Source organism: Heptranchias perlo, chromosome 20 (genome assembly GCF_035084215.1).
Source record: "Heptranchias perlo isolate sHepPer1 chromosome 20, sHepPer1.hap1, whole genome shotgun sequence".
Classification (NCBI taxonomy): domain Eukaryota; kingdom Metazoa; phylum Chordata; class Chondrichthyes; order Hexanchiformes; family Hexanchidae; genus Heptranchias; species Heptranchias perlo.
In genome coordinates, this window is record NC_090344.1 from 36,364,070 (window position 1) to 36,380,579 (window position 16,510).

The window sequence follows — 16,510 nt, forward strand, 5'->3', positions numbered from 1 at the left end:
TTAAAGGGGCAGTCCACCACTGACTGATGCTGCAGAAAGGAGCCAAAATTACAGCATGGAGCAGCCCAGGGGGAAAGCTGCTCCCAGGTTTAATGATGCCTCACTCCAGGTCCTACTGAATGAGGTGAGGAGGAGGGGAGGACAGAGATCTTCTCCCCAGCGGATGGGAGGAAGTGGCCTGCCTCTGCCACCACAAAGGCCTGGCTCGAGGTGGCAGAGGAGGTCACCAGCACCACCAACATATCACGCAACTGCGTACGGTGCAGGAGGCGCTTCAATGACCTAAGTAGGTCAACCGAAGAGAGTACTCTTACTCATTCCCCTGCACTCCGCCTGCCACATCACCCCCCATCTCCTTCTGCACTGCCAACACTACTCTATCACCTCACTCCTCACACCCACTCAAAGCTCATCCTCATCTTACCTGCACTTACTCACCTCGCCAGTACTCATCCCACCACTACCACTCAACCCAATCCTCATACAATCTCATGGCTCTATTTTATACTCACCCTCTGATGCATCTCTTTCATGGTCAGCCTCACCCAACCTGCCACTACCTGTGCTGCAGCCACAGGGCATGCATCACATCTGTGTAGTCGGAAGCGTAAGGCAAACGTGTCGTGAGCATGAAGGGGATTCACAAGGGTGTTTGAGGGTTTGTCATGGTTTTTACTTATATTTGATTTCTGATCAACTCACGTTACATATTGTCACCACCATTGCCACGTCTTGGCCATTCTTGACTGGCTTGTGCAATAATGTCCTTTCATGAGGTTCTCTATGAACACCCTTGATGCCACCCATTGGGTCACCCTACAGTGAGTGTATGTATAGTTGCATGACTACTTTGTGCAGGTGCTTGTTGTGTAGCTCCACGTGGCGGAGGTGGACGGCATGCCTGGGGAGGCTGGTGATGTTGGTCGTCCTCCAATGGAGTGATGAATGCAGCAAAAGAACCCCCGCCGTCCTGACGGTGTGAGTGTGAGGGGGTCCACAAAGTAGGGAAATGTGTTTGGACAGTAGAGTTTAGGGTATGATGTAATAATTTGGAGTGTGGAGACAACGGTGTGGCAGGCAAAACTTTGTCTGAGGTGACAGAATGCCCTGCTGCAATGAATGAGAGTTTACCCCGCATCTGTTAAATGGACCTTTGCAGCTGCTGCTGGCTGCAACACGTCTGTTTAAACAGGGAGTGTTTCCCCCAGCCTGGGAAACACGCTCTAGGTAGTCCAAAATCCGAATCCTCCTAAAATCTCCAACTAATGAGGTCTGTAAATGACCTCAAGGACCCAGATAATGATCTTAAGTGGTATCCCGCCGGCTTTGATTGCCGGTGGGAATCCCGCATGCGGGGCCTGCACGCGCACCGATTCGCGTCATTGGGGAACCTGGAAGTGGGCGGGTTGGAGCTGGGCTCTGGACCCGCTCCGGGAATCCCCAATTTTAGGAGCCCCCGCCACGAACGCACCCACTCCGAGTATTGACCCCAATCTCTCAGCCTCTACCCTGTCAAGCCCCCTCAGAATCTTATATGTTTCAATGAGATCACCTGTCATTCTTCTAAACCCCAGAGAGTATAGGCCCATTCTACTCAACAGCAGTGAGAATTGGCAGCAGAGAGCAGTCAGAGAGAACAGAAAGGAGGGGGACAGCAGCAACAAGGAGAGCAGTGAGAGAGAGTCAGTAACAAGGAGGTTAGTGAGAGAGAGAGAGAGAGCGAAGCAACAAGGAGAGCAGTGAGAGAGAGTCAGTAACAAGGAGGGCATTGAGAGAGAGAGAGAGAGCAACAAGGAGAGCAGTGAGAGAGAGTCAGCAACAAGAACAGTGAGAGAGAGAGACAGCAACAACAAGTAGAGCAGTGAGAGAGAGAGAGCGCAACAACAAGGAGAACAGTGAGAGAGAGCAAGAGCAAGAACAGTGAGAGAGAGAGAGCAACAACAAGTAGAGCAGTGAGAGAGACAGTAACAAGGAGGGCAGTGAAAGAGAGCAACAACAAGGAGAGCAGTGAGAGAGAGAGAGAGCAAGAACAGAGAGAGAGAGAGCAACAACAAGGAGAGCAGTGAGAGAGAGAGAGCAACAACAGTGAGAGAGAGAGCGCAACAACAAGGAGAACAGTGAGAGAGAGAGCAAGAACAGTGAGAGAGAGAGAGAGCAACAACAAGGAGAGCAGTGAGAGAGAGAGCAAGAACAGTGAGAGAGAGAGAGCAACAACAAGGAGAGCAGTGAGAGAGAGAGAGCAACAAGGAGAGCAGTGAGAGAGACAGTAACAAGGAGGACAGTGAGAGAGAGCAACAAGAAGAGCAGTGAAAGAGAGCAACAACAAGGAGAGCAGTAAGAGAGAACCAGTAACAAGGAGGGCAGTGAGAGAGAGAGAGCAACAAGGAGAGCAGTGAGAGAGCAATAAGAACAGTGAGAGTGAGAGTGAGAGAGAGCAACAAGGAGAGCAGTGAGAGAGACAGTAACAAGGAGGACAGTGAGAGAGAGCAACAACAAGGAGAGCAGTAAGAGAGAACCAGTAACAAGGAGAGCAGTGAGAGAGAGAGAGCAACAACAAGGAGAGCAGTGAGAGAGAGCAACAACAAGGAGAACAGTGTGAGAGAGGGAGAGATAGCAACAACAAGGAGGGCAGTGAGAGAGAGCAACAACAAGGAGGGCAGTGAGGGAGAGCAACAACAAGGAGGGCAGTGAGACAGAGCAACAACAAGGAGGGCAGTGAGAGAGAGCAACAACAAGGAGGGCAGTGAGAGAGAGCAACAACAAGGAGGGCAGTGAGGGAGAGGGAGAGATAGCAACAACAAGGAGGGCAGTGAGAGAGAGCAACAACAAGGAGGGCAGTGAGGGAGAGCAACAACAAGGAGGGCAGTGAGACAGAGCAACAACAAGGAGGGCAGTGAGAGAGAGCAACAACAAGGAGGGCAGTGAGAGAGAGCAACAACAAGGAGGGCAGTGAGGGAGAGCAACAACAAGGAGGGCAGTGAGGGAGAGCAACAACAAGGAGGGCAGTAAGAGAGAGCAACAACAAGGAGAGCAGTGAGGGAGAGCAACAACAAGGAGGGCAGTGAGGGAGAGCAACAACAAGGAGAGCAGTGAGGGAGAGCAACAACAAGGAGAGCAGTGAGGGAGAGCAACAACAAGGAGGGCAGTGAGAGAGAGAGAGAGAGAGCGACAACAAGGAGAACAGTGTGAGAGAGGGAGAGATAGCAACAACAAGGAGGGCAGTGAGAGAGAGCAACAACAAGGAGGGCAGTGAGGGAGAGCAACAACAAGGAGGGCAGTGAGGGAGAGCAACAACAAGGAGAGCAGTGAGAGAGAGCAACAACAAGGAGAGCAGTGAGAGAGAGCAACAACAAGGAGAGCAGTGAGGGAGAGCAACAACAAGGAGGGCAGTGAGGGAGAGAGAGAGAGCAAGAACAGTGAGAGAGAGAGAGAGAGATAGCAACAACAAGGAGGGCAGTGAGGGAGAGCAACAACAAGGAGAACAGTGAGAGAGAACAACAACAAGGAGGGCAGTGAGGGAGAGCAACAACAAGGAGAGCAATGGGAGAGAGACAGCAACAAGGAGAGCAGTGAGAGAGAGAGAGAGCGACAACAAGGAGAACAGTGAGAGAGAGCAACAACAAGGAGAGCAGTGAGAGAGAGAGCAACAACAAGGAGAACAGTGAGAGAGAGAGCGACAAGGAGAGCAGTGAGAGAGAGAGCAACAACAAGGAGAGCAGTGAGAGAGAGAGCAACAACAAGGAGAACAGTGAGAGAGAGAGCGACAAGGAGAGCAGTGAGAGAGAGAGCAACAACAAGGAGAGCAGTGAGAGAGAGAGCAACAACAAGGAGAGCAGTGAGAGAGAGAGCAACAACAAGGAGAACAGTGAGAGAGAGAGCAACAACAAGGAGAACAGTGAGAGAGAGAGCGACAAGGAGAGCAGTGAGAGAGAGAGCAACAACAAGGAGAGCAGTGAGAGAGAGAGCAACAACAAGGAGAACAGAGAGAGAGAGCGACAAGGAGAGCAGTGAGAGAGAGAGAGAGAGAGCGACAACAAGGAGAACAGTGAGAGAGAGAGAGCGACAAGGAGAGCAGTGAGAGAGAGAGAGCGACAAGGAGAGCAGTGAGAGAGAGAGCAACAACAAGGAGAACAGTGAGAGAGAGAGAGAGAGAGAGCAAGAACAAGGAGAGCAGTGAGAGAGAGACAGTAACAGGGAGAACAGTGAGAGAGAGAGAGCAACAAGGAGAGCAGTGAGAGAGAGAGCAACAACAAGGAGAACAGTGAGAGAGAGAGAGCGACAAGGAGAGCAGTGAGAGAGAGAGCAACAACAAGGAGAACAGTGAGAGAGAGAGAGCAAGAACAAGGAGAGCAGTGGGAGAGAGAGAGAGCAACAAGGAGAGCAGTGAGAGAGAGAGCAACAACAAGGAGAACAGTGAGAGAGAGAAACAAGGAGAGCAGTGAGAGAGAGAGAGAGCAACAACAAGGAGAGCAGTGAGAAAGAGAGAGAGCAACAACAAGGAGCCATGATGTGGAGATGCCGGTGATGGACTGGGGTTGACAAATGTAAGGAATCTGACAACACCAGGTTATAGTCCAACTGTTTTATTTGAAAATCACAAGCTTTCGGAGGCTTTCTCCTTCGTCAGGTGAAGTGTGGGATTCCTTGAACGTTACCGCATTTATAGTCAGAGAACAATACCTGGTGATTACAGATAATCTTTCCAACTGCCCGTTGTCAAGGCAATCAAAGTGTCCAGACAGAGAGATGTTACCTACAGGACCACCGAATATACAAACGGCCAGAACAAAAGACAGAGAGAGAGAGAGAAACATCCGAAAGGAAGAGAAAGACAGAGAATGACCCATTGTATTAAAAACAGATAACTTTTTTTCGCTGGTGGGGTTACGTGTAGCGTGACATGAACCCAAGATCCCGGTTGAGGCCGTCCTCATGGGTGCGGAAGTTGGCTATCAATTTCTGCTCGATGATTTTGCGTTGTCGTGTGTCTCGAAGGCCACCTTGGAGAACACTTACCCGAAGGTCGGTGGCTGAATGTCCTTGACTGCTGAAGTGTTCCCCGACTGGGAGGGAACCCTCCTGTCTGGCGATTGTTGCGCGGTGTCTGTTCTTCCGTTGTCGCAGTGTCTGCATGGTCTCGCCAATGTACCATGCTCCGGGGCATCCTTTCCTGCAACGTATGAGGTAGACAACGTTGGCCGAGTCACAGGAGTATGAACCATGTACCTGGTGGGTGGTGTCCTCTCGTGTGATGATGGTATCTGTGTCGATGATCTGGCATGTCTTGCAGAGGTTGCCGTGGCAGGGTTGTGTGGTGTCGTGGACCAAAGAACACACCCACCAGCTCAACAAACTGATCAAGACCTTTGATCCAGACCTTCAAAGCATCCTACGCGCTCTCATCCCACGCACCCCGCGTGGGAGACTTCTACTGCCTCCCAAAGATACACAAAGCCAACACACCCGGACGTCCTATCGTATCAGGCAACGGAACCCTGTGTGAGAACCTCTCTGGATACGTCGAGGGCATCCTGAAACCCATCGTACAGGGAACCCCCAGCTTCTGTCGCGACACTACAGACCTCCTACAAAAACTCAGCACCCACGGACCAGTTGAACCAGGAACGCTTCTCACCACGATGGACGTCTCGGCACTCTACACCAGTATCCCCCACGATGACGGCATTGCTGCGACAGCATCAATACTCAACACCAACAACAGCCAATCTCCAGACGCCATCCTACAACTCATCCGCTTCATCCTGGATCACAATGTCTTCACCTTCGATAACCAGTTCTTGACCCAAACACACGGAACAGCCATCGGGACCAAATTCGCACCCCAATGCGCCAACATTTTCATGCACAAGTTCGAGCACGACTTCTTCACTGCACAGGACCTCCAACCAACGCTATACACTAGATACATCGACGACATTTTCTTCCTATGGACGCACGGCGAAGAATCACTGAAGAGACTACACGATAACATCAACAAGTTCCATCCCACCATCAAGCTCACCATGGACTACGCCTCAGAATCGGTTTCTTTCTTGGACACACGAATCTCCATCAAAGACGGGCACCTCAGCACCTCACTCTACCGCAAGCCCACGGACAACCTCATGTTGCTCCACTTTTCCAGCTTCCACCCTAACCACGTCAAAGAGGCCATCCCCTATGGACAGGCCCTGCAAATACACAGGATCTGCTCAGACGAGGAGGAACGCGATGGACACCTACAGACGCCCTCGTAAGAACGGGATATGACGCTCGACTCGTCGATCGACAGTTCCGACGGGCCACAGCGAAGAATCGCATAGACCTCCTCAGAAGACTAACACGGGACGCAACCGACAGAGTACCCTTCGTCGTCCAGTACTTCCCCGGAGCGGAGAAACTACGCCATGTTCTCCGCAGCCTTCAACATGTCATCGATGACGACGAACACCTCGCTAAGTCCATCCCCACACCTCCACTACTCGCCTTCAAACAGCCACCCAACCTCAAACAGACATCGTTCGCAGCAAATTACCCAGCTTTCAGAACAGCGTCCACGACACCACACAACCCTGCCACGGCAACCTCTGCAAGACATGCCAGATCATCGACACAGATACCACCATCACACGAGAGGACACCACCCACCAGATACATGGTTCATACTCCTGTGACTCGGCCAACGTTGTCTACCTCATACGTTGCAGGAAAGGATGCCCCGGAGCATGGTACATTGGCGAGACCATGCAGACACTGCGACAACGGATGAACGGACACCGCGCAACAATCGCCAGACAGGAGGGTTCCCTCCCAGTCGGGGAACACTTCAGCAGTCAAGGACATTCAGCCACCGACCTTCGGGTAAGCGTTCTCCAAGGCGGCCTTCGAGACACACAACAACGCAAAATCGTCGAGCAGAAATTGATAGCCAACTTCCGCACCCATGAGGACGGCCTCAACCGGGATCTTGGGTTCATGTCACGCTACACGTAACCCCACCAGCGAAAAAAAGTTATCTGTTTTTAATACAATGGGTCATTCTCTGTCTTTCTCTTCCTTTCGGATGTTTCTCTCTCTCTCTCTCTGTCTTTTGTTCTGGCCGTTTGTATATTCGGTGGTCCTGTAGGTAACATCTCTCTGTCTGGACACTTTGATTGCCTTGACAACGGGCAGTTGGAAAGATTATCTGTAATCACCAGGTATTGTTCTCTGACTATAAATGCGGTAACGTTCAAGGAATCCCACACTTCACCTGACGAAGATGAAAGCCTCCGAAAGCTTGTGATTTTCAAATAAAATTGTTGGACGATAACCTGGTGTTGTAAGATTCCTTACATTTAACAACAAGGAGAGCAGTGAGAGAGAGACAGCAACAAGGAGAGCAGTGAGAGAGAGACAGCAACAAGGAGAGCAGTGAGAGAGAGAGCAACAACAAGGAGAGCAGTGAGAGAGAGAGAGCAACAACAAAGAGAGCAGTGAGAGAGAGAGCTACAAGGAGAGCAGTGAGAGAGAGAGCAACAACAAGGAGAGCAGTGAGAGAGAGAGCAACAACAAGGAGAGCAGTGAGAGAGAGAGCAACAACAAGGAGAGCAGTGAGCGAGAGAGCAACAAGGAGAGTAGTGAGAGACAGCAAAGAGAGATCGAGCAGTGAGAAAACAGCAGAGACAACAGCAACAGAGAAAGTAGTGTCAGCGAGACAGCAACAACAAGGAGAGCAGTAAGGGAGAAAGTAGCAATGAGGGACAGCAACAACAGAGAGTTGTGTGAGAGAACAGCAAAAGGAAACAGCAGTGAGAGAGAAACATCAACAGAATGAGGGAGAAACAAAAAAAGACAGCAGCGAAAGAGAGAGGGTGGAAGACAGCAATGTCAGAAAGTGTAATGAGAAAGAAACAGCAATGAGAGAGAGCATGGTGAGAAAGACAGCAGCAACAGGGAGCGAATAGTGTGAAACGTGAAAGCAGTGAGAGAGAAATAGCAATGAGTGCGATAGCAGCAACAGAGTAGTAGTGAGAGGAAGAGAAGTCACAGAGAGAGCAGTGGCCTTAAAAGGACAGGCCAGCCCTTACAACAGTGCTACTGTTGAGCCATTCATTTGGAGATGTGCAAAAAGAGCTTTCCCATGCTGTTATTTATTATTGGTACATTTGTTTTCAGGAATGTGACATGGAGGAAAGTATGGTTGCTAGCTTCGTAATTTATTATTACGCAGCAAATCCCGTTAGACCACCTGGTTATAGTTTTAATTCATGCCAGCAGCTACCTTTCTGATTATCAGTTGATAGGCCTGAAAAAAAATGGAGCATTCGAGAATTTAACCAACTTAATAACACTTGTTTTAACTTTTAAGTTAAGTTTCTACCTGGTTGCTAGAATAGCAAGAGATTGTCAGTCGCAATTGGAAAAACTACAGGACAGTTGGTGTAGGAGATGGAAGACTTTTGCAATGTACGTGCAGTTAGGTTGGGGCTGCGGTATATTATTGCGGCTTCCAAACGTGCTATTTTTGACCTGGGAGAGTGTAGGCTGACACCAATGCCTGAAGTGGAAAGTTATTTTGTTCCCCAGCACAAGCGCCTTTCAATTGGATAAACACAAATACCATAACATCCCCTGGGGATTCTCCCGATCTCCCACTGTAACCTCGGTGGGAGATTAGAGGAAAACACAGAGCGACGGTATTAACGGCTGTTTCTCTCCGGGGTTTCCGCATAAAATTACGGTGGAAAGTCGGGGATTCCCTGCAGAAATTCTACCCGAAAGGGGGAAATCAATTCCAAAACACTGAATGTCCACTTGAAATTTAATTTCCAAAACCGCGTCACTCCCCATTTGTATTTAGGCAATTGGTACTCTCTGTTTGGTGAGAGAAATTGTCCAGCTGTTAAGCCTGGCACGATGACACGTGTTAATATCAGAAATGCAGCCATTGCTGCCTCACCAAGCTGGTCAGTTCCATAGAATTACATAGAATGTGCAACACAGAAACAGGCCAACAGATCTATGCCAGTATTTATACTCCACATGAACCTTCTCTCACCCCCTTCTTCTAACCCCGTCAGCATATCCTTCTATTTCAGCTTTCAATATTTATTCAGGCTCCCCTCCTAAGATTTAAAATTATCCTATTTTGGATCAGTGTGAATAATTTTGCAGGTCAGATTTAACAATGGAATCATCATTTCTAATGAGCTCCCCAACTGGTAAGACCCTAGAGAGCTTGCAGCCCATCTGTAATTTTTAAAGGATGTTGTCTGTAGGGGTTGGGAAATCCGAGCTTGTACATTCGCATGAAGTTCAAGCATGGATAAAGGGGAATGCCTCCAGGCAGGAGGGAATCAGGTTGGCTAGGCCTTGTGGAGGAAACCAAAACTAGGTTATCATAAATGTAAGATAGTCACTAATAAATCCAATAAGGAATTCAGGAGAAACTGTTTTACCCAGAGAGCGGTGAGAAGGTGGAACTTGTTGCCACATGGAGTGGTTGAGGCGAATAGCATAGATGCAAACAAGGGGAAGCTTGATAAGTACATGAGAGAGAAAGGAATAGAAGGATATGCTGATAAGATGAGATGAAGTAGGATGGGAGGAGGCTCGTGCAGAGCATAAACACCGGCATAAACCAGTTGGGTCGAATGGCCTGTTTCTGTCCTGTAAATTCAGTGTAATTCTATATGGTATGTGTTGCTATTTTAAGACCTGCTGTCATTTCAAATCGTGCAGAATTTTACAGAATTAGAGGTATAATTACAAGGGGTTTAAACACCGAGCATTAAAATAAAGAAGGGAGCAATTACGTAGAGCCTATCCATGAATAGGGACCAATTAGTGGAAGATTACTGTATAATTTTGCACACCAGTTTAATTCATGGATAACATTGCTCTAGTTCTTTGAAGTGCAAGGAAGGTCCTTCCAGCGTCTTGTGTACGGTGGGTTGGTTATATGTCTTTAAAAATATACAAACCCTTGAATGGCTTTTTGGAAATTTAACTCCACCTTATCATATGGCTTTCCTCTATCAACCTGGGATGTTACCCCCTGAAATAAAGCTGATGAGGTTGGTCATGAAAGACCTGCCTTTTCTAATGCCATATTAGCTGTTCTTTATTAGGTTATTTTGATTCATGTTGACTCCATTAATTTTCTGATTATTGAGATTGGGCTGGCAAGTCTGTAGTTGTTAGATTCGGATCTGCTCATTGGCCTGTAGTTGCCAGATTTGGCTCTGCCACCCTTCTTGAATATGGGAACTTCATTTGCCTGTCTGCAGTCTGTCAGATCTTCCCCAATATTCAGTGATTCCTTTGAAATGATTTACAAATTGTCTCCTTTGTCTCTAAGTGCCCTGGGATACAGTGTTTCAGCCCCTTCTGCCTATTTAGAACCTGAGGTTCAGTAACGTCAATGTCCCGGGCACACACTAAGCGTGTTTAATATTGGACAGCATACGTTAGTGTCAATCTAATATAAACCTTCAAGAAGTAGCCAATTTATGTTTTAACCATCTCCTGTTTATCTTTGTGTTTTTGAAACCAGTTCCTACCCAAAACAGCTGTTAACTCTCCAATGTAAATAATGCACTTTCTTACACTGGTTTAAATTTCTCCCCTGAAATCTGAAGAATTTTCACTATTTTTGGTGGGATTTGATTACTCGTGGCTTTGGATGGGCAACGGTAAAAATCCTACTCTCCCTTCCAGTGCAGTTGATTGGGTTTTCCCTTGAATCTTGGGGAACAGACTGCCTCCAGTGGCAAAATACAAATAGCAGAATGATGATGAAGCAGCGTTTTTAGGTAATTTTTACCTTGTCGTGTCATGGTTTCTCCAGAATGCACATGTTAGTGTGGAATGTAAATAAGCACCAGATTGTACCTAATTCACTTCTCCTGCCCACAACCCATCTGTGCAACTGAGTAGAATTGGCCACTGCAGTTGATATATCCTGAAATAATTATTTGTTCCAAGCCATCCATCCTAACATATTTGTTCAGATATTATGCCAGTGTCCACGATATATTAGAACGTGGCAATGGTTGAGAAATGGGAGGAAGGTAGGGCAATAATTATGAGATTGTGTGGTCACTCCCCATTCCTACACATTGGGAATCAAGCACTTCCAATGCTCAAGTCACTGTGCAAGAATTTAATCCTCATTTGGCTAGGGTTCATAACTACAGTATTAATAATGTTGCAAGAGAAAGGGAGTTGCTAACAGGGGTAGAAGGTTAACAAGAGGCTCCATCACTTGAACAAGACACCTGGATATTAAGACTAGGCAGAGCCGTACATAGGGTGAAACCTCACTGTGTCCTTCAGTTGGCCTGTTCTCTGAGTTTCCTACTTGACATGATTATCGCAACTTGTGCTACTGTTTAAAGCAATACCTGTTCTCTGTCCTTTACCACTTCCGTGGACTCATAGTAACAGGCATGCTGAAAGGGATGATCAGTTGCTGCCCTGCCACGTGTTGGACCATTGTGACGGTATCCTTAATCTCTTTGAGTTGACTATAGTGAAACATGCTGAGTTACACCACGGTGCTATCACCAGGCTTATTTAGCCGATTGGTGTTCATACACTATAGGAAAAAAACAATACTTTTTAATGTTGTGCAATACGGTCCTTGTGTGGCACTCTTAACTCATCACCTCACAGTTGCTCCAACCAGTAGTGGCAAACCTGTACCATCAGTAATTCACTCTGATATTATGTCGCTCAGACACTCTGCCCAGCACCATTCTAAGTTTGGAAGGACAAAATCTACAATTTTAATACTGGGCGTTTTCAGTTCAAGTGGACATAGTAGGAAAATGACTCATCCACCGTTACACTTCGCTGAAATCCTAGTGACAGCACTGCACCGGACTGCTCAGGCAGTCCAAAAGCTGTGTTTTGATGCGCTGTGATTGAATACTGTCTGCTTTAAGGCTGCTGCAGGCCAGTATGTAATGTGTTTGACTGTCACCACCCAGGAAAGTCACCAAACTCTAAATACGTTTTGTTCATTTATGTTTTACAGTCCGGTTACTTTTCAAGTATGTTCAGTGGATCCTGGAAGGAATCCAATATGAACTACATAGAACTGGAGATCCCAGATCAGAACATCGACACTGAGGGTACGTTTTCATTTCATTTCTAATTACAGAGCTGAACTTAACAGGGGAAGGTTCACGTGTAATCTTTATTAAAGTTGCTGTGTCAGATTTATCTCGCATGCCACAACAATTTAGGAAGTGTGTGTAACGGGATGGCATAACACATGAGCACACCAAGGCCAGCACCATAGCAGTGAGGGCAGTCCGGTTCCATTTTCCCCAACACTGCAGTGCAGAAGCACAAAGCGGGCCAGGGACGTACCCATATTGGGGAGGGATAATAAGAGCACCTCTTGTTAACCTCCGCGTGGCCAGTTCAGAGTGTCATCGTTGCAGGCCCAGGAGTAGGTCATGCGGGTCAGCCATGGCTCAGTGGGTAGCATTCTCGCCTCTGAGTCAGAAGGTCGTTGGTTCGAGTCCCACTCCACTGAGCACATAATCCAGGTTGACACTTCAGTGCAGTACTAAGAGTGCTGCACTGTCAGAGGCACCGTCTTTCGGATGAGACCTTAAACCGAGGCCTCTCAGATGGACATAAAAGATCCCAAGGCACTATTTCAAAGAAGAGCAGGGGAGTTCTCCCCCGGAGTCCTGGCCAATATTTATCCCTCAACCAACATCACTAAAACAGATTATCTGGTCATTATCACATTGCTGTTTGTGGGGTCTTCCTACATAGAAACATAGAAAATAGGAGCAAGAGTAGGCCATTCGGCCCTTCGGGCCTGCTCCGCCATTCAAATGATCATGGCTGATCGTCTAACTCAGTACCCTGTTCCCGCTTTTTCCCCATATCCCTTGATCCCTTTAGCATTAAGAAATATATCTATCTCCTTGAATACATTTAATGACTTGGCCTCCACTGCCTTCTGTGGTAGAGAATTCCACAGGTTCACCACCCTCTGAGTGAAGAAATTTCTCCTCATCTCGGTTCTAAATGGCATACCCCGTATCCTGAGACTGTGACCCCTGGTTCTGGACTCCCCAGCCATCGGGAACATCCTCCCTGCATCTAGTCTGTCTAGTCCTGTTAGAATTTTATATGTTTCGATGAGATCACCTCTCATTCTTCTGAACTCCAGTGAATATAGGCCTAGTCGACCCAATCTCTCCTCATACGTCAGTCCTGGCATCCCAGGAATCAGTCTGGTGAACCTTCGTTGCACTCCCTCCATGGCAAGGATCTCCTTCCTCAGATAAGGAAACCAAAACTTCACACAATATTCCAGATGTGGTCTCACCAAGGCCCTGTACAACTGCAGTAAGATATCCCTACTCCTGTGCTCAAATCCTGTGCCCAAATTTCCTACATTACAACAGTGACTACACTTCAAAAGTACTTTATTGGCTGTAAAGCGCTTTGAAACGTCCTGAGGTCGTGAAAGGCGCTACATAAATGCAAGTCTTTTCTTTCTTTCTCTTTCTCTCTCTCTCTCTCTTGGCTGCAGTCGATGCATGGCCTGGGGAGGGCAGAGAGATTATTTTTTAATGTGCAACAATAGTGTAGTGCAACAATTAGGAATTGCATCTTTTTCTCCATCATGGCACATGTATAATTGTCTATTGCTAATTTATGGTTTGCTATTGCTTTTGATTGTTTCTGTGATACACGACCATTCCTCACCAAGATGATGGGCAGAAACCTTGATCTGCGATCTCTCCAGATACCAGTCCTGTGCTGACTTGACGCAACGCAGGCCAGAATGACTTCCCATCTGCACCCAGCCAAGCTCCCCGTGTCAGGACCTCCAATAGAATGTTTTTTTAAGTTGGCTCTTTTTAACATTTTTTTACTTGAAGTTGAGTGCTGCAAGGCATATTGAATAATTTACAGGGGGCTGTTTGCCCAGCTGTGCTTTCGAAACCTGCAGCCAGTGTTAAGTTTCAACAATCAGAGCTTTAAGTTATACTTGTTCCTTTCCACGGGCAGCGTGGTTGAGCATTCTCTCTCGGCCTTGAATTTGTAAAATAGAATTCGAATATAACCAGCGTGGGTTTCCAGGAGTCTGTAGTTGCTGTACGACCTACAAGCACGAATACACAAGCAATGTAGGGAATAAACATGCAGTGCAGTAATTTTAATAGGGCTATTTATGGAACCTCTTCATCTGATATAACTGTGGGGATGATACATAACAGGAATAAAATCTTTATTTTGTGCCTGCGCTTCAGAGATTATGTTTGAAAATGACTTTTTTACTTCAATTCCCATCCCTTTCAGTAAATATTGATTCATTCCCACATGTCAAAGAGCTCAGGCTGCAGCAGATGGAGCCGCCGCATGAAGACAGAGCAGCTCCATCTGCCAAGGTTTTAACTCTCCAGCTTATGGTTACGAATTCCAAATGATGCTTAGAAAATCAGCTGTAAGCTGTTGCAGATCAGCAGTATTAAACCGGCATCAATAACGGGTCGTTTTCTGTGTCAGACTGCTGGAGCTCTCTGATGGAATGTTGCACTGTGCAGGTAAAACGGCCATTGTCGTTGTAACTGCTGCAATCGCACCAAACTTTAGCTCACCTTTAGGCCCCCCCCCCCCCCCCCCCACCCCAGCAAAGCAAGTGTGTCTGGGCTATGAACCTGTCCACTGTCATCCTACCCTGATAGGAGGGGGAAGAAATTATGATGAAGCATCTCCACTGAGAGCAGTTGACCATTGAGTGCTAATACTGGCTCCGTTTTAATTGCGAGTCCAGCGCTCTGCTGATAGATGAACTTGGCTTCCTTAGCGACTAAAGGTATCTCTGTCCAGCTTGTCTGTTTCCCTCACTCTAGATTTAAAAAAAAGAACTTGCATTTATATAGCACCTTTCACGTGCTCAAAGCGTTTCACAGCCAATGAAGCACTTTTTGAAGTGTAGCCACTGTTGTAATGTAGGGAAACGCAGCAGCCAATTTGAGCGCAGCAAGCTCCCACAAACAGCAATATGATGACCAATTCAAACTGTTTCACTGATGTTGGTTGAGGGATAAATGTTGGTCCAGGACAGATTAAGTCAGACTAGTATTTCAACTTGTGGCCATCCTGTTTTTTTTAAACATGTACGCTAAATTACATTAAACTAACTAAATAATTTCAAACTAAAAGAGACAAATCCTAATTATTCTTGTAGTTATGTTATCAACGAATCCAGACTCAGCAACGACAATGGGTGAATGATTGTATAGGATGTGATTTTATAGCAGCGTATAATTTGAAATTGTGCTGATAAAAATGAGACACTTACTACAGAAGGACATCGACCTGGTCAGCTGTACTCGGGTTGCACAGACCATTACTGCATTTCTATAAGCTCTTCTTTAGGTTGTTAAACTTACTGACCTCCTTCCACATCCTGAGCGTTGAAAGTTCTCTCTCCCGTGACCTCTCTCCTTGCTTTTTGCCAGCTGGCCTTTGTGGTTGTGACCCTCTTGCTGAGCCTAATCAGGCCAATCCTTCTTTAAACAATCAGGCTCGCCAGCTCTGCCAAGGCCTGATTTTGCGAAGCACGACTAATGGGAACACTGCTATGACCATTTCTACTCCCGATTTCCAGAAAGCATGTCAAATCTGTTTGCCTGTTGCTGCTGGTTAGATTACTAAGTGGTTGCTAAAGCATCGGGGTTACTAAAATGCACATTGGAATTTCAGGAGAACACTTGAAATCCAGTGTCAGGAGTGTTCAAGCTTTTTATTTTTATTGGCTACGTAGGGTAGCACAGGGCCTTGGGGGATATGTATATATGTTCCCATTAATTTAGGAGGATAGGAACAGGCCATTCAGCCCCTTGAGCCTGTTCCACTGTTCAGTTAGATTATGGCTGATCTGTACCTCAACCCCATTTACCCGCCTTTGATCCATATCCCTCGTTACCCTCACTTAACATAAAATCTATCGCTCTCAGTCTTGAAAATTTCAATGACCCCCAGCTTCCACAGCCTTTTAGGGGAGGGAATTCCAGATTACCACTACTCTTTGTGTGGAAAAACTGCTTCCTGACTTCACTCGTAAATAGCCTAGCTCTGATTTTAAGATTATGCCCACTTGTTCTGGATTCCCTCACCAGAAGAGATAGATTTTCTGTATCTACTCTTATCGAATCCCTTTATAATTTTAAACACCTTGATCAGATCACCCCTCAACCTTCTAAACTCAAGGGAATACAAGCCAAGTTTATACAACCAGTCCTCATAATTTAACCCTCTAGGCCCTGGTATCATTCTATAAATATGCGCTGCATCCCCTCCAAGGCCAATATATCCTTCCTGAGGTGCGGTGCCCAGAACTGAACGCAGTGCTCCAGATGGGGGTCTCGCCAAGGCTCTGTACAATTAATTTGTTTTTTATTTTTACAGTATGAAATTTAAACAGGTGTCCTGATGTAGAGCCTCCCTCTTTAAACCCTGAAGGATACAGGGGGCAATTTTAATC

The 16,510-nt window shown here is 46.8% G+C and overlaps 1 protein-coding gene across 1 annotated transcript in view; it reads left to right on the plus strand.

Annotated features, from left to right (window-relative positions):
* gmcl1 (germ cell-less, spermatogenesis associated) overlaps positions 1–16,510 on the plus strand; it is a 73,443-nt gene that overhangs the window by 5,856 nt on the left and 51,077 nt on the right. Inside the window, exon 3 of the mRNA XM_068000999.1 lies at positions 12,023–12,119. Within this exon, the coding sequence (XP_067857100.1) occupies positions 12,023–12,119 (97 nt within the window). The remainder of the gene's footprint in view (positions 1–12,022; positions 12,120–16,510) is intronic.